The sequence below is a fragment of the Centruroides sculpturatus genome, unplaced genomic scaffold, assembly GCF_000671375.1.
Source record: "Centruroides sculpturatus isolate CEXI.00-Female unplaced genomic scaffold, Cexi_2.0 scaffold245, whole genome shotgun sequence".
Taxonomy (NCBI): domain Eukaryota; kingdom Metazoa; phylum Arthropoda; class Arachnida; order Scorpiones; family Buthidae; genus Centruroides; species Centruroides sculpturatus.
In genome coordinates, this window is record NW_019384465.1 from 494,880 (window position 1) to 521,400 (window position 26,521).

Below are 26,521 nucleotides of genomic sequence, written 5' to 3' on the forward strand. Positions count from 1 at the left end.
TAGCGCTGTCCAACTTATCATAGCCCGCGGGCCATATTTTCTTCACCAAACATTTCGGGGGCCAAGAAGGTTGCTGCTGTATTCAGCCAGGTTAAGTGAAGTTACGCAAACTAAATAGTACCTACTTTAAATTCAAATTAGATTTAAATTTTCACATAGTAAAATAATTTTAATATTAATAATAATAATTTAGTAACATAAATTTATTCATAGTAAAATGTACTCGGGGGCCGTAAAAATTATTTGGCGGGCCGTATACGGCCCGCCAGTTGGACAGCCCTGTTGTAGATAATTTCAGATAATTGAAACAGATAAATAATAGAGATGGAGAACAAACAATTTATTAAAAAATAAATAAATATCACATATTGGATGAAATATTTTATATCTATGTTACTCTTTTTTTTAAAATTAACAATGAGATTCATACAATTTAATTTCAGTATTAAAATATTTTCATTAATGTAATTTAGAACTACAGTGTGTGTTCTTTAGGCATTAAAATTTCATTCAAATAATAGATTTAATGCAATAAGCAACTCCATACCTCCCAAAAATTTTTAATAGGATAAAATGTTTTCAGTCTCTTTAAAGAGCCTGTGTCAAGTTTTAAAACTGTTTTAAAATCCTATTAGAAATTTTTGCTGGAAAGAGTACAGGTGTGGTTGTGTATTGCTAAAGTGTATCAGCTTCTCAAGGGTATAATGCTTAAATTAAAAAACTTATTGGGCATAATATGCTATAATTAAGCCAGGGATAAAAGTGTTAATAAAAATGAAAATTACATTAAAAAGTAAAATTCTTTACTAAAGCAAAATTAAAGAAATTAATACCAAAGCCCCATTAGTCCCAAGAAGGAAATCATTCCTTATTTCAGCAGTTCCCATGTTCACAAGAATATCTTGTAGTAGTAACAACTCCTTGATTCTCTGTATCTCTTGTTGCTGTCTTTCTGCTTGTTCTCTTTTAGCAGCTTTCTTCTGAAGCTTGACACACTAAATTTAAATTTAAAATTTCACGTTTAAAAAATCTTACTTGTAAAATGAATTGTTATAAAACTCATTATTTACCTCATGAACAACACCATTAAAAGACTTCTGTAGTTCTTTTGCAAACTCCAACAGCTCCACAACAAGATCATATTTTTTAATGGCATTCTGAAATTATATATCAATTATACAATTTATATTGGTAAAACAAACTGATTGAATGAAAAATAATTACCTTTTGATCTTCATTTAGTTCTTTTCCATTTTTATGGTCACTTTTATAAGTATCCAATTTACCCTAATAAAAAAATTTATTGTTAACTATTATATTTTTAATATAATTTTCTTCACTGTTTAAAATTATATACGTATAATGTGGAAAGATCTCTCCTTGCAAAGCTGATTAGGAACAAGTAAAAATACTTTGCGGAAGTCAAGCTCTATGTGGTGCATCTTCAATTTACCAAAGTGTGTGACCCATTTATAAATTATTGTGATATTTTTAAAATGCTGTTCTTGAGATTAGGATATATGGACAGATGAACGATAGTGGAAATCTATAAACTGTAGCCCAAAAAGTACACTGTCTAACTTTTTTGGGTTACAACTGCACTGTTTATTAGAAAGTACTTACTATGAGAAAACAACTATTAATGAAATAAACCCAGTAATTTTTCACCTTTATCACCTTAAGCATAACACAATATTCTCACACCTTATTTCAGCACATGGTAAGAGTGACAACACTAAATAGAATGTGCAATTTTTCAGTTTATAATAAGCCTTATCTTTGTCCAATAGACAGGGACTTATTATTAGTCAAGTAGTTGTTCAGAAGAATTTTTCACTGAATATACAGTAAGGGATGTAGTTTATAGATTCTAGAGGAACTACGTAGTTTTTACTATAGCTTACAGTGACCGTAAACGAAAATGTTCAGTTCCCTTTTGTACATGCACGTGGACATGCACAATGAATGGATTGAACAGAACATAACTTGGGTAATGACAATGAAGTCATTGTGCATGTGTGTGGACATGCACAATAAATGGATTGAACAGATCATGCATGCACACATCTGACAGACATACAAAATTTCTAACATAAGCACTTCACCACTATAGGAGCAGGCTAAAAAAGTAACAAGATGACTGATCTTCTCCAATGCCAATGTGGATAACCTTTATTTAGACTAATTAAATGAAGTTTGTCATAATATTAAATAAATCTTAACTTTATGTAATACAATAATTAATCATTTCTTGTTAACTACCTGTCAAGTCAAAGTAACTCATGCAACAAATATAGTTTATTCTTTAGATTAGTGACAAAGTTAAATTTATTCCATGAACATGTATTCTGTGATTTAAACAATTCTTGCAACTGACCCTTAAAAGCACTTATACCATATAACAAATTTATAAATGTCCAAAAATACAAAATAATGTTCCTTTTTTTATCTGATTATAATTTCTCTTTGAAGCATAAATATTTAGATTTTATAAGAAATTAATCTTGTAGATCAGCGCTGTCCAACTTATCATAGCCCGCGGGCCATATTTTCTTCACCAAACATTTCGGGGGCCAAGAAGGTTGCTTCTGTATTCAGCCAGGTTAAGTGAAGTTACGCAAACTAAATAGTACCTACTTTAAATTCAAATTAGATTTAAATTTTCACATAGTAAAATAATTTTAATATTAATAATAATAATTTAGTAACATAAATTTATTCATAGTAAAATGTACTCGGGGGCCGTAAAAATTATTTGGCGGGCCGTATACGGCCCGCCAGTTGGACAGCCCTGTTGTAGATAATTTCAGATAATTGAAACAGATAAATAATAGAGATGGAGAACAAACAATTTATTAAAAAATAAATAAATATCACATATTGGATGAAATATTTTATATCTATGTTACTCTTTTTTTTAAAATTAACAATGAGATTCATACAATTTAATTTCAGTATTAAAATATTTTCATTAATGTAATTTAGAACTACAGTGTGTGTTCTTTAGGCATTAAAATTTCATTCAAATAATAGATTTAATGCAATAAGCAACTCCATACCTCCCAAAAATTTTTAATAGGATAAAATGTTTTCAGTCTCTTTAAAGAGCCTGTGTCAAGTTTTAAAACTGTTTTAAAATCCTATTAGAAATTTTTGCTGGAAAGAGTACAGGTGTGGTTGTGTATTGCTAAAGTGTATCAGCTTCTCAAGGGTATAATGCTTAAATTAAAAAACTTATTGGGCATAATATGCTATAATTAAGCCAGGGATAAAAGTGTTAATAAAAATGAAAATTACATTAAAAAGTAAAATTCTTTACTAAAGCAAAATTAAAGAAATTAATACCAAAGCCCCATTAGTCCCAAGAAGGAAATCATTCCTTATTTCAGCAGTTCCCATGTTCACAAGAATATCTTGTAGTAGTAACAACTCCTTGATTCTCTGTATCTCTTGTTGCTGTCTTTCTGCTTGTTCTCTTTTAGCAGCTTTCTTCTGAAGCTTGACACACTAAATTTAAATTTAAAATTTCACGTTTAAAAAATCTTACTTGTAAAATGAATTGTTATAAAACTCATTATTTACCTCATGAACAACACCATTAAAAGACTTCTGTAGTTCTTTTGCAAACTCCAACAGCTCCACAACAAGATCATATTTTTTAATGGCATTCTGAAATTATATATCAATTATACAATTTATATTGGTAAAACAAACTGATTGAATGAAAAATAATTACCTTTTGATCTTCATTTAGTTCTTTTCCATTTTTATGGTCACTTTTATAAGTATCCAATTTACCCTAATAAAAAAATTTATTGTTAACTATTATATTTTTAATATAATTTTCTTCACTGTTTAAAATTATATACGTATAATGTGGAAAGATCTCTCCTTGCAAAGCTGATTAGGAACAAGTAAAAATACTTTGCGGAAGTCAAGCTCTATGTGGTGCATCTTCAATTTACCAAAGTGTGTGACCCATTTATAAATTATTGTGATATTTTTAAAATGCTGTTCTTGAGATTAGGATATATGGACAGATGAACGATAGTGGAAATCTATAAACTGTAGCCCAAAAAGTACACTGTCTAACTTTTTTGGGTTACAACTGCACTGTTTATTAGAAAGTACTTACTATGAGAAAACAACTATTAATGAAATAAACCCAGTAATTTTTCACCTTTATCACCTTAAGCATAACACAATATTCTCACACCTTATTTCAGCACATGGTAAGAGTGACAACACTAAATAGAATGTGCAATTTTTCAGTTTATAATAAGCCTTATCTTTGTCCAATAGACAGGGACTTATTATTAGTGTGTGCTATCTATAACTTTTTTCCCATCTTGCAGCTATACTGTTTATTATAAAGAGTTTACTATTAGAGGGTATTGTATATCAATATCTAACTTGTTTGTAGAAATAAATGAGATTTATTAGAAATCAATTTAAAATTTGTAGAAAATGGTTCTTCAATATTACTATCTAATATATTTGTATCACTATGTTCATAGCAGAAATACTTTATTATTGAGTTACATAAAAACCAGTTTTTATTAAAAAAAATCTTACACAAATGTTATACTTTATTAAAATAGTCTATGCATTTGTAATTTTAAATAGAATTTTAATATTTATTACTACTTCCTTAGAAAACATTACTCATTACCTTTAAATTTAAAAAATGTATTTATTTAAATGAACAATTACTTTAAATAATACTATTATTATTCCAGATGTTTATTCTAGTCAATAATTATAATTACATTTCATCAATAGCATGCTAATTTGAGAGTAATTAATGCTCGATTTTATAATTTATTATTAATTAAAAATTAGCAAAGTAAAAATTGAGCCAGAATTAGCAAAAGAATCAATATTTTAATTTCACATTCACTTAATGCTTGTATAAATTCTTCATGTAGAGGAAAGGAAACAAAGGACATACCAACTCAATGATATTTCCTTTAATGATAAAATCTTACAAGTAAATCTTAACAACAAAGGAAATACCAGAGTTATGACTAATTCAGCTCATTGAATATTTCCAAAGTAAAAAAAAATTTGCAAAATAACTAGAATATTACAATTCATGGAACTCATCCTTCTATGATTATCTAAAATTACAATATATCTGTTGACACCATAATTTTCATACAAAGTTCTTTAATCACTAGGAAATACTTCAACTAATTTGTTCACAGCAATGAAAAATATATCACAGTTCTTAAAACAAATGATTTATACCATTCTGATATAAAATACAAACTTATCTACCAATATAACACAGGTCAACAGTAGATTCACCAATCATTTTAGCTACTTTTATGGTAAAATAATCACAAACCTTATTTTTTCACAAAGTGAAACCACTACTTTATAAAACTATTTCATAAATTTTATAAATTTTTTTTTACTTTTCAAGCTAACAGAATTTCTGCAAGTCTATAACTCTTATAGCTAAATAACATACTTTATTACAAAAATTGGACAGAGAAAGGAAGAAAATTAATCTCCTTATGAAATTTTTCAAGTATTCAATTTGTTAATAATGAGGCAGAAAATGAATGTTTTTTATTTTTTTTTTAAATGCAGCACTACAACCCCCTTCCTGTTTGAAATATTATATAAAAAAAAAAAAAACTAATTTCAAAATATTACTTGTACTATTCTGGCTAATCACATAACTATCTCTAATGTATGTAAATTAGTTAGAAAAAGTATGTAAATATTGTATCCAACTTAGAAAAATCACATTGTACAGCTGTCCTTACAGTTTTAAACATAAAAAAATAAAAAATGTTAATACATGTACATGTTCTGTTGTAAAGCCTGTAAATATTATGAAATTAAAGTAAAAAGCTACTTCTATAGAACACTCACATTCTGTTCATTTAATTTAAAGTGCATTTTAGCTGTAATTAGAAATAACACAAAAATGAGGTGTCATTACAATTATGAACAAAAATGTTTATATTTGTATATACACAAGCATCATCATGTATCTTCTGTATCTAAATAAACATTGTGGTTCACTTAAAAACCTAAAATTGGCTTAAAGTTCTAAAAATTACTGGATCTTGATTTTAAGAATGTTGAAGTTTGCATTATTAAAAATTCTCAATGAATTTTGTCTGAATAAAAGATAAATAAAAATTAATAATAATATACTTTCTAGATAACAGGGTAGCACATAATTATGTCCNTAAGATCGTTTTATTTTTTCCATTTAGCTGATCTTCACCCTGAAAATACAGAAAAGAGAAACTAAAAATGAGAAGAAGAAAATTCAATTTCGCAAGAATGAAATTCATCATTTAATGTTAAGAATTTGTATTTCACCCTTGCCTATGTTGTGAGTTTTTCTTATCGAGAACGACTTATGAGGAAAGTATACTTATAATAAGTTTTTTAAATATACGATATTCTTTTTATTTAAATGTAACATATTATACAACATTACATTTAACAATACGAATGAATAAGAATATGAATAATACATTCTAATGTTAAACTCATTTAAATTTAAATTTTCATAAATGTTATTATTTTCAGATGTTCTTTGAATGAAACATTGGATGAAATTTTGAAGAAAGTATTGTCTAAGATTATAAAAAAATTGTATATTACATAAACTGCTTTACTGACATCGGTGCTCTTCGATTAAAATACAAAAGAAGCGGGAAATCCACTGCAAAGATATAGAAGAGAATTCATGAAGATTACACTACAAAAATGTTTTACAGAAATCGTTTACTTTAATATGTCGTCCCTGATTAACTGCTGTTAAAAATATTAGTACTGTAACATAATATTGTATAATAATACTTGAACATTATTATTTCCAAATTACTCTTTTGTGTTTTGATGTAGAAATTTGCTATTAGATATAAAAATTAATAATAATAAATTTCGCTTACACTCGTTGAAATCTTATTACAAACAAAATAGATTATGTACAATAGAATAATATTGTATAATAATACTTGAACATTATTATTTCCAAATTACTCTTTTGTGTTTTGATGTAGAAATTTGCTATTAGAAATAAAAATTAATAATAATATACTTTCTAGATAACAGGGTAGCACATAATTATGTCCTTTGTTTTATTTTAAAGTAATTGTGTTACACATTAAATTACATATTATAAAATGCATCCTAGTGGAGGATTTCAAATATTGCACCTTGCAATGGCTCTTTAGAAAAATTGTTCCTTAGAATGTCTTTGGTATGTGAACATGCAGGAAAAAAATGAGAAGTGCCAATGAGGCAAGGAAAATATGTGCAACGCTGAATAACCTTTTCCATGGACACTGGATTGGGAATAGTAATAACCAAGGCTTCCAAGATAACTCAATGCTACCTCTTAGATTTCCTCTGGGTTTTATGAAGGACTGCATTTAGACAACAAAGCCAATGTTATTCAAGAGCTTACAGACAGAACTGTAGTAACCTGTGCATCTTGTGATGCCAGAAATATTATTGGACGTCTGAGGAGACAAAATACCACAAGAGCATGTACTGTACATCAATATTGCAGGTGGTCTCTTCAATAAAGACTCAAAATCCTTCACATTTTGTCATATATAATTTAATGTGTAGGAATTTCAACACAATTACTTTAAAATAAAATAGGGGATATAATTATGATAATTAGAGAACAAAATATAAGGTTTGCCCAATACTTTTTAAACTTACAATTTCATATAAATACTAAAATTTATCACTATAGAAATAAACACCTTAATTGTTTCTCTATGTCTTTATTATATTCATATATAAACATCTCAAGGCCTGATAGTTATATTAAAACTAAATTGTATTATTTTAAATAAAATAATTTGGTAATTTGATATAATTAAATTATTTAATAAATACTAATTAAATTAAATTAATTATTATTAAATTTAGTAAGAGATGGTGGCTAATGCCTACCTCTAGTGCCAAATTACTCAGTATTTAAATAGCAGTAATACAGCCTGATTTAAATCAGTGAATAAAATGTAGCCAAAGAATTGCTAACAATATAAAAAAAAGTTAAAAAAATTTTATTTCAGAGAAAATCTAATGTAAGCATTGTTTCATTAATTCAAGAACTCATGATTAAGACTTCTGATTATTCATGCATATTATTTTTACAAGGAGAAAAAGCTTGATGGACAGAAGAGATGAATTCAATGGACTTATTGTACCAATTCTGTCAGTAATCAATAGTTTGAACCTCATTTGTAAATCTTCACTAATCACAGGACATTTGGAAATTTACAAATTAAGTACTTATGTAACTCCTTTTTCTCTCTAATCAAAAATCAAAACAAAGGAAACTATTCTTCTTTGAAGTAAATAGTTTTAAAATTCAAATTATTTATAGCTCATCTTCAGGGAATAAACTATAAAAAAAATCAAATTTTGATCATCAAAAATTCTATAACATATTCCAATTTCTACAAATCAATCACACAAAATGGCCCTGTTTATAATTATTCAACAACACTACAATGCATTTTGATATTAGCATAGCTTGAATAAATTTTGTGACCAAGGTAATTTCTAATACATCTATCAGAACTATGACAAAAAGTTCAGTTACAGAACAAATCAGAAAAATAAAAACTATGCTCATTCATACTGATGCATTCTAACAATAAAGAAAAAGTTCAATTATTTATTGAATGTATCAGATATAATATTCAACATGTACATTTACAGTAAATATCATGTAACAAAAGTATTTAATTCAAAACTTACATTTCTTAAGTCTGAATAAATGAAGATTAAGAAATGAATCCGAAAAAATTTTTCATTCTTAAACATTTCAGTCTGCATTGACTCAATTTCAGAGAAAATAAAGTTTTAATTTAGTCGCTATTATTTTTTTCAACTGAAATTCAAATTAGAAAACAAAAATTACATATGACAGTTCCTTACATTAAAAAAATTAAACCATTCTATTCCCTTCTGAGCATTTTCAGTCAAACTTTTGTAGTTGTTGTATAAACATATGCTTAAGACAAATTTATTTTCTAATAACTTCCTTAATCTAGCTGTTCATGTAACAGCAAATATTTTTTTTTGGTGCACTTTTACCTAAGTAGGCAAAGTATGATGTATATGTAGCATTATTCCAATTTCATAATATAGAAACTAAATGCATCTGATATTTTGATATATTAATATACTTGCAGTAATTAGTTATGTGCCAGATCATTAAAAATGTATATCCGTGGATACGAATCATTAGTGTCTAGATCCGCGGATATGTATACAGATCTCAACTTTCGTACTCAGTCGGCGCCGGTGCTTGTGACCTTGGACCGATAGTTGCGTTAGTAACACGACATGTTTTGACTTGCACTGCGTGTTTTTGTTTATAGTTTAGTGTGACATGGGATAGCATAGATTACGTTTGTGTTTTTGGAGAGTGTTGAGTTAAATCAAAATAAAAACAATGTCGACAAAAAAGTTTAGTAGTGTAATATGGAAATATTTTACGATAGTAAATGAATGTTGCGTGATAAAATTTTTGCAATATGAATGTGCCAAATATGTGATTTTAAGAAATAAAAAGTGATTTGAATTGAAGTTATTAGTATTTTATTGCTACCTATCTTTAAAATTTCATATAAGTAATGAAATTCATTAAGATAAAAGATCCATTAAAGATCCGCTAAAAAGTAACGGATATGGATTTTATTTTTCCCTCGGATATCTGTGGATATGGATACAAATATGGATATCCAGCACATCACTAGCAGTAATATTTCACAAGTAAATGATAAATATTAATACCTGATAAATATTACACCTGGTGACGGCATTGTTGCATCTGGCACAATTCCAGAAGAAAAAAAAACAACATTAGAATGCAATATGATTAAATAAATTTCTCTTTTATATGCTTCAAACATTCTACAACTTTATAAATAGATATTTTTTGTAAACATACAAAGTGAAATTTATAATTATTTCCTCTACAAGCAATAAACTAGATAAAACTATAATTATTATTATTATATATATATATATATATATATTTTTCTTGATTTAGTTTAATATGTGTAATTTGAGATACAATTTACATAGCACTTTTACTATTTAAGCTACCAACTTTTCTTCTGTGTTAATAATTTGAAAATATTTAAAAATAAAAACAAAAGGAAGGAAAGTTAAAAATATAGAGATTTAATAGTATATATTTTTTTTCTTAAAATGTAAAAGCTAACTGCTGTATTACTTCTAGACCATACTGCATATCACAATTACTCGTTTGTATTTAATTTAAAGAACATATTAACAACATATTTAGACCAATTAAATTAATTTTATGAATAATAAAATCATCAGATGTTAAATAAACTTGTCAGATTTTACATTAGAATAGATTTTACAGCAATTCACTTCTTAACACAAGTTAGCTCTCTTAAAATATAATAAAGAAATTAAAAACCATTACATACATAAAAATTAAATATCAAATAAATTATTGCAGAGATAAAAATATTTTTAAGTATTAGTAAAACAGGCCTGCATTAAATAAATTTTAAAACAGTTTTAACATATTTTAATATATCATTAAAATTAATTTATTAAAATTGTTTGTATTTTCAAATTTTTCTTTATATGCTAAAAGAACAGACAAATTGCATTCTGCTTTATAAGAAATTGAGCATTTACAGAGATAAAAATGTTTATACTACTTAATACCAAGCAAACTACCACATTATTGGACTAATTATTATTAAAATTAGTCTTATTATAGCCTGATAATTTGGTAGTTCATTTGACTTTAATTAAAAATTGGGTTATGCATTAAATGTTTGTTTATACTATTTAAAATTAAATCTGAGAGAGAAATTTTATTATTCTCATGACTCATATCAAACTATATTTAACAGGGCCAAAAAACTAGAATTAAACTACTTTAGAAAACTAATTTATGAGGTTAGTTATCCCACTAACCTCATAATTACGGAAATTGTTTTTGAATACTCATTGTAATACAGCATTATAAATTTAACTAGATTTTAAATTAACTTATAAAATATGATTTTCATAAAAATTTAATTTTTATTAAATTTCATTTAGTAATTCAAAACCAATCACAATATTAAAATAAACAATGCTGACACTTTCATTTTATAAATCATTTAATATAATTACAGCTAAACTATAGGTGCTCCCTACATGAACTTTCAGACTTATGAACAATTTGACTGTACAAATGAAATTTAAATTTCATGCAGATTCTTTTTCCACTTCTAGGGTGTTAAAGCTAGTCTTTAGCCAGTAATAAGTAATAAATCTTTATTAATTAATATGGGGTTTTTTTAAAGCCACACCAACTGCTGTATAAGATCGGGCTATTTTTTGGTGATTATAATTTTAATTGCTAATTAGTTAATTATTAATTAAAATTATAATTATGGCAATTCCGAGCCTGAATCTTTACTTCAGGCATTGACCACAAAACTAGAGACATTTTGTCCTGATGACGATTCTGAACATGACACGGATGGGCACCAGCAACTGCGCTTGGAAATCAGCGCCTTACCTGTTTGTCTGACAGAAGATGACTCATCTTTCACTAAAGAGGAGGTTGATCATACTTTTAAAAGCATGGGGAAAGGTAAGGCCCCAGGCCATGATGAGATAACTAATAAAATTGCTATAAAACTCTGGGCTATTATACCACAACATCTTTTTAACATGCTTAATACTTGCTTCTGTCATGCAATTTTTCCACAAGCGTGGAAAATTGCTAAGATTGTTCCAGTGCCCAAGCCTGGGTCTCTCTATGATGCCAGACCGATATCTCTTTTGCCTGTTTTGGGAAAAATTTTAGAAAAACTTATTGCTTGCAGATTGGCATGGTATGTAGAGCATTACAACTTATTGAGTGAGATGCAGTTTGGATTTTGGCATAAAAAATCTGCAGAAGATTCCATCAAAGCTGTAGTTAACAATATACAGTCTTTATTGGAGGAACATAAATATGTTTTAGGGGTCAGCTTCGATATAACGAAGGCTTTTGACAGTGCATGGTGGCCCCTTATCTTACATCAACTTCATAATATTAACTGTTCACAGAACATCTGAAACCTTATACGTGATTACTTTTGTAACTGCAAGGCTATCCTATGGTACGGTCAGCATCAGGTCATTAAAGATATTACTGGGAGTTGCCCGCAGGGATCCGTATGCAGACCATTGTTTTGGAACATCATCTTTGATACTTTCTTAAAAGAAGACTTTGGACAAATGAAAATCTTTGCATATGCTGATGATGTAATAATGCTACTGGGTAACCGATCAAGATCTGATCTGTAGTTTAAAGGTAACATTATGCTGCAGAACTTCTATGATTGGGGTGTTGTGCATAAGTTACACTTCAATCCCCAAAAAACACGTGGTATTATTTTTAATACACCTGATAAACCTAATCTCTATCGTAGGCTGCCGCATATTAAAATGAATGGTAGTACCATTAAGATTGGTCAAACAATAAAATATTTAGGTGTTGTGCTTGATTTTCGTTTGTCATGGGATAATCATGTTAGATATATTACTAATCGCACAGGCCTAATTTTACAATCTTTTGCTCATAAAGCACTGTCCATCATCTATGATGCCATTTACATTCCCATCATAACATATACGTGCGGCACATGGGGTTGGGCTATACATAAAGTACATTTCAATCGCAAAGTAGTATATCTTCACAGAGGCAGGCACTTATACCTATTACTAAGGCATATCGAACTATTCGTAATCAAAGCCTTCAGGTGATTGCAAAGAAATTGCCAATCAATCTTGCGATCACACAGAAAGAGAGATAACAACAACTAAAATGGGGAAAGACCATTCAGTGTGGTTTACGCACTATAGCCAGTGATGAAGTCAAGTGGAGCTTTCCATACTCTAACACCTCATTTCCTGGTTGCTCTTTAAACTGCAATTTTGATAATGTACAATCTGCATAATTAGATATTTATACTGACGGATCAAAAATTAATGATGCCGTTGGATGCAGCTTTGTAGTTTTCACTGAAAACATAGAGATATTCAGTCAATTGATACGCTTGGATAGCTTTTGTACAGTTTTCCAAGCAGAATTATTTGCTATTCTACAGGCAATTAAATGGGAAAATAATTATCATCCTAAAACAACTATACAATTATTTACAGATTCATTATCTACTTTTACTCTTCTTAAAAGCAGAAGACTACATCCACTTGCTGAAGATATACGAAATTTACTACGGACTATGAGCTGTAACTTTGCAATCACATGGGTAAGGACCCACCAAGGTGTACAAGGCAATGAGAGGGCAGATTATTTAGCAAAACAGGCTGCTGAAAACACTGCATTGCCTGTTGAATATAATAAAACTAGTCTACGAACTTTACATCGAATATTATGGGAGGATGCTCTACATAACTGGCAGATCAAATGGGACAACAATAGAGAACACATTACATATAAATTTATTTCCAATATTAAAAACTTTATTGGCCTCAAATGGTATACACCAAACTTTTGTACTACACAGCTATTATCAAATCATGGCAAGTTTGCGAGTTATCTCACTAGATTTACTAACAGGAGCTCAAACCTGTGTCCTTCATGTTCTGAGGAGGATGGTTCTACACATTACATATTTGATTGTATAATTTTTGAAAAAGAGCAATTGGAGTTAACTCTACTGCTTGGTAGTTATGGAGTAATGTGGTCATGTGAGTTAACAGACTTTTGGACTAACTATGATATTTATAATGCTTTCAAATGACTTGCCAGCAAAATTAATTTTCTCACTCAACCTACAATCATTAATTAATCTAAAGGATTACAGTTTAATTGTACTTGTGTACTTGTATTTTTATTAAGGCGATTCATTTATGGAATTATTTTTGTTTTCTTTTTAGTAAGTGATTTTAGTTACATGTTCTGGTAAATATCTTAGTACAGACTGTCAAAATGATTTTCGATTAGTGTTTTATTGGATAGAGTGTATTAATTAATTTCTGCCATGTAGACATCCTTGATGTTCTGACAGAGAAATAGAAGTCTTGTATCATATATATGATGCTTATTGCATTCAAATCAGCTATCAACCTATGCTGATGTGTTTAACCTTCAACCATCTTTATGTGATCAACTTTTCCTCCTGTTATCAATATTTATTCGTGTGACCAACCTTATTATGTGATCAACTTTTGTGTAATCAACCTACACACTTCATCATGATCTTCTTGTTTAGCCGAAACTATGGGATCAACCTCTTAACTATGCATTTCAAGATCGCTCAAGAATTTCAACCTACTGACATTCTTTCTTATGAACTTTGATGGTTGAAATCAACAATTGTTGAAGTATGTTGTGATATCAACCTACTTCAACAAGAGATGGAAATCACCTGAACCACGTGCATATGATGCTTTTATAGACTGAATAAGTATTTCAACCTACCTCTCACTGATGGTTGAAATGGACTGATGCATTTAGCTATATCTGTCTAATAATAGATGTGAGCTCATTCATTTCCAAACCTCAGTGTGCAGCAATCTAGGCTCACTTCTGAACAGACAAGCAGTTGACCAACTTTTTTCCACTTCAAATATGGCCTCTCTTGGTCATTGCCCATACCACCGATGAGGGAATTACAAAATTCCATTGATGGTTGTATATGCAAACAATTATTATTATGATTGCATTATTATTACAAAAATTATAGCAAATTTCTTAATGCCTAGTTACCTTGCACCCATCTTGTATATTATTATTATATACTAGCAGACCCCGCCACGTGTTGTTGTGACTCAAAATGTATCTATTATAAATGTTTAACACTTCCCCGTGGGGGGATTTTTCAAAAAATCCCTTCTTAGTGTACATTCCGTTGACGTACCCTATTAAAACATAATCAAAAATGCAAAAAACTGCATCTAAAATAGTATAAATAGAAACAGAGTTCTTTACAGTAAGCCTTAATCCTATCCATCTCTCGAGGGGATTTCAACATGTATATTATATAAAAACACGTGCATATTCGAATGCAGCGTTGTGTCAAAATTTCAAAGGAATCGGTAGGAACAAACAAACATTACATTTTTATTTATATAGATAGATAGATGATGATCTGCTTTAGTTCATTTTCACAGAAAAGCAAACTTAGGGCATCATACTCTTAGCGCCATCTGTTGGACGTAAAAGCCTTAACCTAGATTATATATTTTAATTTATATGAATATTTAACGGAATAATATACAGCCTATGTCCACCCTGAAGTTCCATTCTAAATATTGGTGAAAGAATTTTTGAAATCGGATGAGTAGTTTTGGAGATTACCTGCTGCAAACAAACTTACAAACATTACCTCTTTAGTATAGATAATATCCAATAATCTATATATGGTGTAACTTATATATTGGGCTTTCCATATTTAATTTTTAATATACATTATACTGTATTTAGTAATAAAATCATTTCTATGTGAACTAGATCAAAATATACATTTTACATCAGCAAAACTGTATAATTTGAGATAATATAATGTATAAAATGAATGCTATAATGAAAGATAATATTAAATCTACAAAAATAAACAAACATGGCTTGAATTAGTCATAAATCTAAATTACTGGATTTTTTACTACATTTAGACTAATTTTTAATTATGGGAAGATGGGTGATGGCCATTATGGGAAGATCAACTTGAAGTAGAACTCAAACCCAACTTCTGCTACTATACAGATGTGTTATGTTACCACACTTCCAATTAACACATCTGGAATCAAATTTTTGCTTCCACACATTTATTAACTAGAACTACATAATCACACACATTAATGCTTTGGTCAAATTCCATAATTTAATTAAAAATAGACTGTAACCCAAAAATCCTTAATTTAGATTTATTGATGAATATAAAAAATAAGTACATTAAGTTTCTGGCATAATCATCACAAGACAACAGATATATAGTTTCGTTAATTATTATTATTATTTAGTTAATTGATCCACAATAAAGCAGATTTCACTAATTGTAAAAACTGGAGATTAGACTTATTTTTAGCTCCATTAATTCATATAAAAAAGATAATTGTGTCATCATATTGTGCTGTATTATGCCAAAACTATCTAATTTCTATGATTAACCCCAGAATAGACTCCACATTCAGAGAAAGGTTAATGCTGAATAATTAGAACCTACATAGACAAATTTCAAACTGCTACTCACTATATCAGATAAATCATTTCAATTTTTAAAGATAATAATCCTAAAACATTAACTTTATAATACTTACATGTAATAAAGGATATTACAATATAATATGATCATAAAGTTGTTTTATAGTATTTAAATTGCCAATCTTCAAAATTAATGAAATCAGATCAATATTCTTTATTGCAACTGACTTAAAATCTAAAATTTTTTAAATATTACAGAAATTATATCAATTTTAAGATAAATATCAAAATTAAATATAATTACTTGAGAAAATATACTAAAAACTGTTTAATATTAACTGGAACTGAATCAGTTTAAAAAATACTATGTACAATTTTGATTATTATAAATTCAACAATCCTAGTCTTATTTAATTTTTGTTCAAAGAAAAAAGGGGAGAATTATTTCTGTAATAATGACAGCAAAGGAACTTTGTAAGATTTTCTCATTGATAACATTTCCTCCATAGGTGACACATCTGATAGAAAACTACTCGTCAAAGGAAATAGAAAAAAAGAAAAAAAGAGAAAAAAATTACAATTGGATCAACTGTCTACTTTACCAAATATGGGCATTACAATAGCAGGAGGAAGACCCCAAATAAAAAGCAAGAGAAAAGATGACAAGACACAGTTTCACTGGCCTGTTTTTAAAGTGTGTTAACCTCCTCACTGTCCTCGACACTGCTCTTCACAAACTCTCATCAATTTTTTTCACCAGATTGTCATTGCTCCCATTGACAAGCAAGTATCTGAACTTGACCCTTGAATCAAGGCTCATCCGGACCAAGCCTTCCTTCAAGACAATTGGAACGCTAAGTATTCAGTATCTATCAACTCATATACGAAATTGAAAACTCTCTCTCTCTTAGTTTGGCACACTTTTAGAATTACTCTCTCCCACTAATTCTATTCCCTTATAAATTTTTATAAACTGAAAAAATAAACTGTTGTTATTTAACGATTAAATGAGTAGTGAAGTGCGTTATTTCTGGTGCACTGTCTCAACTCCCTCCTCCATCCCAAACCCATTTGTTCCCTCATATGTGACTTCTCACACATTCTGATGTAATGGTCAATTAAACTAATCATCAGTTCAATAAAGAAAATGTCATCATTAGAGTACCAGATATTTCTAGAAATTTCAGTAGTCTACTTTCAAAAAACTAACAATTCAAATAATGCAATTACTGGCTGGAAAAAACATCATATAATGAAAGCATAGGAAATAACAAGAATTCTACAATCTTAACTAAAAACTTTTATACTTTTGAACTACTGTCTAGCAACTGAAAAAATAAAAAGCAATTATAATAAAACAAACTCAGAATCAAAACACTTCAGAAGAATTTGGATATATAAAAATCAACATGGTTTCAAAATACATAATGATAATTCCAAAAACTACTAATTAATGACTCTAATATTAAAGTACAATAATAATAAAGTAAAACCATCATCAAAGAATTAGTTTTATTTATCCCCAAAACATTTTCAGAAAGATTTTCTTCCAATCATTATAAATATTCCAAATAATTAATAATTAACTTTCCATATTAGATTAAATCAATTACAACAAATAAAATTTTCCCACATTCAATTACATGTTTGTTTCATCAGGTATAAAAATTCCACTTCAATTTCTTAGTTTATTCAAACATATTCTTCTAAATCAATCAATAAACAGCCTTTTCTGGATGTGGGCCACAAGTGAATTTTGTAGGCTTCCAGCAGAAGATACTAAAATAATATATCATAATGATATGCAAACTAGTAATATAGGGTTGGCAACTAAGTGATTGCAGATTTTGTCAATAGGTGGCCTTAGCACATTTTTTTGCTTTGTCATCATGTTCAAAGCATTTAACCTATATTGTTTTCTTGTTGTTTGGACTTCCACCTTTAATTTAGTAAAAAAATTGTATCTATTAGTTATTTAGTTTTGTTTTTATCCCAATTTAAAAATGGAAGAACAAGACGTGCATTTTAGACATATTTTATTGTATTATTTCCGAAAAGGCAAGAACGCATCACAAGCACACAAGAAGTTATGTGCCGTATATGGGAATAAAGCCTTGAAAGAAAGGCAGTGTCAAAATTGGTTTGCCAAATTTCGTTCTGGTGATTTTTCACTGAAAAATGCTCAACGATCTGGCTGTCCAGTTGAAGTTGATGAGACCCATATCAAGGCCATTATCGATTCAGATCGTCATAGCACAACATGTGAGATTGCACAGAAGCTCAATGTATCGCAAACATGCATTCAAAAAAAATTAAAACAGTTTGGCTATGTCAAGAAACTGGATTTATGGGTCCCTCATCATCTTAAGGAAATTCATTTGACGCAACGCATTAGCATCAGCAATTCACTTCTGAAACGCAACGAGATTGATCCATTTCTGAAACGAGTGATTACTGGTGACGAAAAGTGGATAGTTTATAGCAACGTTAATCGGAAAAGATCGTGGGTGATGCGAGATGAACCAGCCCAGATGACACCAAAAGCTGAGATTCACCAAAAAAACATTATGCTGTCAGTTTGATGGGATTATAAAGGAATTCCGTACTTTGAACTTTTACCAAGAAACCAAATGATTAATTCAATTGTGTACGTTCAACAACTCTCCAAACTAAGTGATGCAGTTCAAGAAAAGCGGCCAGAATCGGCAAATCGTAAGGGTGTTGTTTTCCAGCATGATAATGCAAAGCCCCACACATCTTTGGTCACTCGCCAAAAATTATTGGAGCTAGGTTGGGATATGTTGTCACAGCCACCATATAGCCTTGACCTTGCGCCTTCAGATTACCATTTATTTCATTCCATGCAGAACTCCTAAAATGGCAAAATTTTTAATGACAAAATTTTAATGATGTAAAAACACATTTAATTCAGTTTTTTACTGGCAAAAATAAGAAGTTTTATGAACATGGAATTATGACATTGCCTGAAAGATGGCAAGAGGTCATTGACAAAAATGGACAATACCTAAATGAATAAAGTTAAATTTTTAAGCAAAAATTTTGAATTTTCCTTCTTATTTAAAATACACAATCACTTAGTCGCCAACCCTATATATATAGTTTATTCTCATCTTTTCACTGGTCACATTTAATTTAAATGTACTCCATCATGAATATCAGCTTAATTGGGATTGCATAACAGCATGAGGCAGAAAAACAGGAAAATAAAATTGTTGCCAAAGCCCTGCAGCCATATACTAGAACCTCATTCAGTTTATACAGTTAAATTATTTAGAACAATGTTGAACAACGTTCAACACTGTTCTAAATAATTTAACTGTATAAACTAATAATCCTTAAAAACTAATGCAAATATTTTAATATATATGATGCGGAATTCCTACATATCAAAGAAAGCAAAAAATAGAAAATATTGCCTATTTAAATTGTTGAGTTAAAGACCATAACAAATTCTGAATTTAAATATGCAGTTAAAAGTTAAATCAGGAATAAGAGAATATCTTTATGACCAAAGCAGACAAAGTGAAAATTATCTGCTCAACATTTTAAAAATAATTATAAAATTACCTAAAGAAGTTAAAAATGACAAGGCACTGAATAAGAAAAATATAATACAGTTTAATATGTAATATTAAATTTTATTTCTACATTTTCAAAGAAAAATGATACAAATACTGTATTTGCTTTTATTACAATATCCCACTATATTTGATTTTTAAGTAAAATTACTGCAAGCATATTAGATAAAATGGATACTTGCCAATAACAAAACCAAAACCAAAGACACTTAGTATCTGACCTAAAAAATCTAAAAGCAGATGAGAAGACTGTCCTATAATTCTAAAATTATTAAAATCTACTGGATCTTAGCCTAAATCAAAGTATCTAACTACTTATTATCAGATAACTGTTTTCAACAATTCTTCAATCATAATTATACACATACATACAGCAAATAATTTTATTAATTATATGTAAAATTTTAAATTTCAGGGTTCATTTTATATGGAAAAAAAAATCATCAGTCTCCCAAATGCTATTTTGGAATGCACAAAACTCTTTAGTATGAAATTATTATTTTATAATCAATACATAAATATGAAGATAATATCCAAAGGACACAAAGTATGTATTGAATAACTAAATCAAAACAGGCATAAAATTGATAAGACACATCTGTAATTTATTTAAATTTATTATTCTTGGAAACTTAATATGAAGCTTATCATCATCTCATGTATTATTCAATTAACATCATATCAATAAAATTTCTATCAGAATCTTAAACTTTTGTTTCAGCTACAGTATATCTAAAGTAACTAAATCTACTTATGAGTGACTCTGTATTTTGTACCTCACTCATCATGTGCTACTTTTAAATATTGTTTTACAATTGTTTGATAAGGTATCTATGAGTTTGAAGTGAAGCTCGACTTTCAATCTGATGATGAGATTTTGGACATCTCGGAAAACAGAGTTAAAGACATCAACTTAAATGGTACAGCATTTAATGAATGTAGTAAAATAAGATCAATAATCTTTAAATAAAAAATTCCCAAATAATGAGACAGAAACAGAAAAATGAACAATCATGACCTGATAAACAGAACAAAAACTCGTAAGTTAATAGAAACCCTTTATAAGCCTTGCCTGAATGTAGGAATTAGGAAATAAAAAGATAATTTATGACTTTTTGTAGTTTTAAAGATAAAAAATTCAGAAAGTTTAGCATTTACATAATTTAAAATAGAAAAATAATCTTAGCTGTTAGCAGAAATATCACAATGTCGTCTGTAAAAAAATGATTTAAACTTTACTTCATACTATTTCATTTTTAAACAACTGTATACAGTATACATATAATAATTTTGTAGCATGCTGTCTTTATTAGATTTAATACCATGCAACCTGTAAATGAAGACTACTTTTATAAACCAACACCAGTTGAACTCTATCAATTTTTCCCCATGTTAAATTGCCAAGGAAGACAAAATCACCTTTCTTAAATCCTGTACCATTGACAACAGCTTTAAATAAATACCATCCTTACTGCTCAATATCACTTTAATCAGAAAAAGCATAGAAATAAAGTGAGGTAAAACATATTTTTAGTATTATTTCCAACATTAAAACAAAAAAAAGGAACAGAATAGGACATGACTGTTATGGAAATGCTGTATGTATCACAAAAAATAGGAATGATGCTGAAATACACTGTATTTCAGCATCATTCCTATTATTTTTTAAAATCACTAACAATAATCTGAATTTACATTATGTAAATTTAGATTATTGTTTAATTTTTAAAAATAGATAAATTTTTGTTTAAATGTGTGTGTAGTAATTTTGTGGTATTTTCATTAATTCAATTCATTCCTCCAATTGAAAGTTTAAAAACTTAAAACATCAATTGATTTTCTTTTTGAAACCGTGTCCTGTTTTATATTTGTGGCGTAATAAACACAATACTAGTGTTTATTACGCCACAAATTAAAACATCAAATTGGCAACTCATGTTTGTGTATGAAAGAAAGAATACAAATAGATGTCATTGAAAACTGATAAAGCAGACACTGTACAAATTTGAGAATCTAAGAGTGTTTTAAGTTTTCAAACTAATAAACTTACTGTAGATATGACTGTTATGAGTAGAATTAAAGAGGAAAAAATGTCTACTTTTGTTAAAAGAAACTAAACTTTAACAATTGAGAAGCAATATCTTATAAGAACTTGGGGGAAAACTGGAAATTCTGAAAGAACCTGACAGTCTAACTGCAGCAAAACTCAACATGCAACATTATTTCTGATGAAGTGAAAATATTAGAATATGAAGAATTAGAGTATAGAAGAATATAAAGTCAAATAATCAAAGGAAGTAAACAAACACTACACAGAACCTTTTTTAACACCAGGTGAAAATTAGACATCAACAAACTATTGTTCTCAATTGCAAATTGGATCATCAGGTCAAATTGCAATTCCAAAATGGAATGTGTAGTAGAACATGATTTAAATATAAAGAACTATTTAAATTGGTACCACATTTTTTAAATACAAAAAATAAATAAAATCAAACATAAAGCAAAATAATATAAATACATCAAAGCCCAATATTTCATGTAAGAGCATATTAACATAGAAGTCATTAAAATATCATCATCACAATGCTGGGTAGCAATTTTTAATCACATTTTAAATTTATTTAATTTAAAATATATGTTTTCCATCTCAAATTAATACTGTAGTGTTTTGCCCCTGTACATCATACTTTTCCAATAACAATGAAGTCATGCCGGTCATTTATCTAGCTCCTTTCAGGGGAAATTTTTTTAATTGAAACAACATTACTTCCAGTTTGCATCAGAAATTTGTATATAGTTAGTTGGGGCCTCCTGCTCCTAAGCTTTCCATACCTACTCTTGAATTTCATTTACCTAACACTGTTCTCAAGATTAAGGAAAGACAGACAGGCAACAGTGGGAATTTACAGGTCTACAATTTTTTCAAAAAATTGCAACCCAATAAAGGATGGTCAGGGTTTTTCATAGAAATATTAACATGTATATCAAGAATGCTGTTCTTCTTTGTAGTTGATATATCCACCCCTCAGTTGAGATTTGTATAAGTCTAAAGTTTCTAGAGCTCTGAGACAGTTTTGTTGTGCTTGATAATAACTGCATTACTAAGGCCCACTTGTATATCATTGTTTGTGGCACAGACTGAGCAATGAAGTGTTTTTGTGCTCAGTATCATATTGGTGTTCTAATAGACTTTTATGGAGTGAGTATTTGGTGTCTATCAAATCTATTATCCCTCATCAGAATAGAATACATCCCTGATGCTTGTGTTTATCTGCCTGATCTTTCCTATTGTGGAACAGTTTTTTGATAGTTTAGGGGCATGCTTACAGGTTAACCAATTTTTTAAACAATTTCTTTGTACAAGCAATGTAAAGCTGTTATATTCCACAACAAGGCATGCATGGTTAGGAGTATGTGAGTGGGCCACATTGGAGCCTAATTGGGTAATATGGTTGGTAAGTTGGGAATGTTTGTTGGAAAAGGTTTTACAAGATCCCATACTAGTTTTTTACAAGAACCATGCTTTATTATGACAGTTTCCAGATGCTGTAACTCACTGTACTGTATGTACAATGCTGCTACAGTGAGTAAAGTCCCTGAATGCTGCTATTTTGTATGTAAAGAAATATGCTGGATAAATACAGGAACATGACATGTAAAATATGTCTGTTAGTATGCAGCCATTGATCATATGAAATCTGATACGTAAAATATATCCAACCATCAGTGCTTGCCCAATCAAGCTTAAGGGACAATAGTTTATTTTGCTAAAAACAACACTCACTCTTAAGCTAAAATGAATTTTGATAATGTTTAATATCAAAATATTAACTATGAATTTATTTCCTATCATATACTTTCTGCGAGATAAAATATTAATTTAATTAATGTTGATACATACAAATTTAATCTTTAAAAATTCTTTTAAATGCATATTGACAAAATCAGAACTATGGAATTTTATTTGGGAGTGAATATAGAGCCCAACATTCAAAATATTTTTTAAAAAATTTATAATGGAGTTTGATAAAAAGTTGAATATGATAGCAGTTTTAAATTTCCTGTTAAGTAACATCCAGTTTTTTATTCTTAAATCATATCTTTTCTGTTTTCGATTTCTTATACTATTGCATTAACATTTATATTTGTTTTCCCCTAATATCCATATTATCTATTTTCTATGAGAAAGTAGTTATGAATACTTTCTTCTGACAGAAAGTACCATCATAACGATCATAATGAATTTTGTTAATGGGATTGTAAAGAATATTTAGTATGAATATTTATTTTTGAATAAATAGATATTTATTCAAAAATAAATATTCATACTAAAAATGGATTAAATTGATGGACCAGCAACAATGATATCTAAAATAAATAAATATATATATATATATGAATCATATCTGATTATATAGTAAGAGGGACATTTGGAAATAGTTTGCAATTTACTTGTTGTGGAACAATGTTTGGTACATGGATTAATGCACTTGAGATCATTCAACATACTCTCCTGCAAGTTCAATATGTCATTTCCATTTATCTGACAACTTTATGATAGCATCACAAAGTTATTCTTTTAAGGCATTATTCCACTACTCAAACAGCTAATTGCCTATAACTCGTCACTGCTAGCAATTTTTCACCCACAAAATGAGTTCCTTCACATTATTAAACAACACATAATCAGGAGCTAAGTTGGAAAATATGCAGAAAGTGACAAGGCAAAAAACCCTAGTAAAACCAATGTTGCAGAGGTTGTGTGACTGGTTTGGGCCTTGCATTGTTACACTATAGTAATATGTCCTACAACCACTTATTCTTTCTCCATTGCTAAATGCTGTATATCAGCTAATATACAGCATTTAGCAATGGAAGAGTACTCAAAGTGTTCCAAAAGAGCATGATCATTTGATGAAGCAGCACAAAATTTCTTAGGCTGAAGACTTCCTGGATGTTTCTATTGCATGGACTGAGACTTCTCTGGAGTGTGGTAGTGACACTACAACTCATCACCAGTCAAGAAGTTCTCAAAAACTCTGGGTCTTCATTGTTATCAGCAATTAATAAACTTCTATCCTTCTATTCTTTTTTCCTGTACCAATCACTACAATATACAGTGCACACACCTTTCTTGTGTTCAAAACTTTTGATTAATTATGTGGAGTTGCATGACTAAAGATTCTTTCAATCTCTAATTCATCAAATGTTAGATGTCTATTAGTCAAATATCAGTGACTTTCTACCAATGAAATGTCTTCTTTTCACAGGAATCAAATAAGCCACTTCCGTGATAATCTCTCTCCATTCTTATCATGCATTACATTATCTAACAATAATCTATGCACCTTGCACACACTAGTTAAACTTGCCATCTAACATCTACATGAAGCACTGATACCATGCAATAACCATGCATGGATACTCATGTAGGTAGTGCCATTTTCATATCAGGCTACAATTGAAGATTATTTCCAAATGTGTCTTATATTTTAGAGTAAACATAAGAAACAAGGAAGATTTAAACTAAAATTTAATTTGATTCAAAATTTTTGTTAACTACTTTATTCATTGCAACTAAAACACACACACACTAAATGAACAAAAACAATATTATTTTTTTAATATAAAATAAATATTTTCCATTTATATGATTATTAAATCCCATAATAAGCAACATAAAAAGAAAAACAAACTTTTTAGTTTCATATTGAATTAAAGCATATTTTGTTTATGAAGAAAGTTATGTAATAACACTGTTTTTAGTCAAATCTGACTATAATTGAGAGATTTTAAATTAACAGAATAAATTTAATAATTTACAAAAGCAAGGATGCTTGTAAATTATTCAAATTCATTCTATTCAATTACTTGTAAATTCTATAAGCTGAATAGGGTTGGATTTCAAATGAAAAGTTTTTAAAGCAAAATTTTTCGCCAGCTGAATTAAACTGTCATTCATTGAGATAATGTAGTAGCAACTTCTTATAAAAATTTAATCTTTTAATCTTTTATTCTTTTACACACACACACACAGTAGTAACCTTTTCTCTGAAAATTTCTCATATATTCATTAACTACTTAAAATCTCATATTCTATAAACAATTCAAAACATTAAGTATTTGAATTCATTTTCAAACATCTTTGTTTAATATGTATCAAACTAACTAATCAGTTATTATACAATTTTTTTTTATATAAGCATTTTATATACAAAAATTAAAATTAAACTAAATACATAATGCATATTAGCATCATTTTTAAAAATGTGAACAACACATCCAAACTTGTTTTTAAAAGTCCAAAATGGGTCATTTGGAGTAAATAATAATTAACAACCTCATGAAAGTATATAGTTCCACTCACTAAAAATAAGCAGTGAAACAATCAGTGCATAACATTATACATTAAAAAAATACATTTAAATAACAAGTATAGCAAACACTATCAATATAATTTATTGAATGTTTTCAAATTGTCAAGGAATTCAAGACATGGAATGTCATTGAGAACTGCAGAGAAAGTAAAGAACAAATATAATTCTAAGAATTAAAAAGCCATTTCTAAGAAATGGTTAACTTTTTCAATATTTATTAAAATTATATAATGGAATATAAATATTTAAATTCAACAAAAGAATGTACATTGTCAGAAAATGCTGAATAGAGATAGTGTATTAAGTCAAGAACACTGTACATACTTTTATACAATCCATAATTTGTA

At 28.7% G+C, this 26,521-nt stretch overlaps 1 protein-coding gene across 2 annotated transcripts in view; it reads right to left on the minus strand.

Moving 5' to 3' along the window:
• LOC111621016 (caprin-1-like) overlaps positions 1-26,521 on the minus strand; it is a 59,910-nt gene that overhangs the window by 27,453 nt on the left and 5,936 nt on the right. For both annotated transcript variants that reach the window (XM_023363055.1, XM_023363054.1), the window contains exons 2-4: positions 3,737-3,799; positions 3,583-3,669; positions 3,346-3,507 (exon numbers count right to left, since the gene is read on the minus strand). In XM_023363055.1, coding sequence (XP_023218823.1) covers positions 3,346-3,507; positions 3,583-3,669; positions 3,737-3,799 — 312 coding nt within the window. The remainder of the gene's footprint in view (positions 1-3,345; positions 3,508-3,582; positions 3,670-3,736; positions 3,800-26,521) is intronic.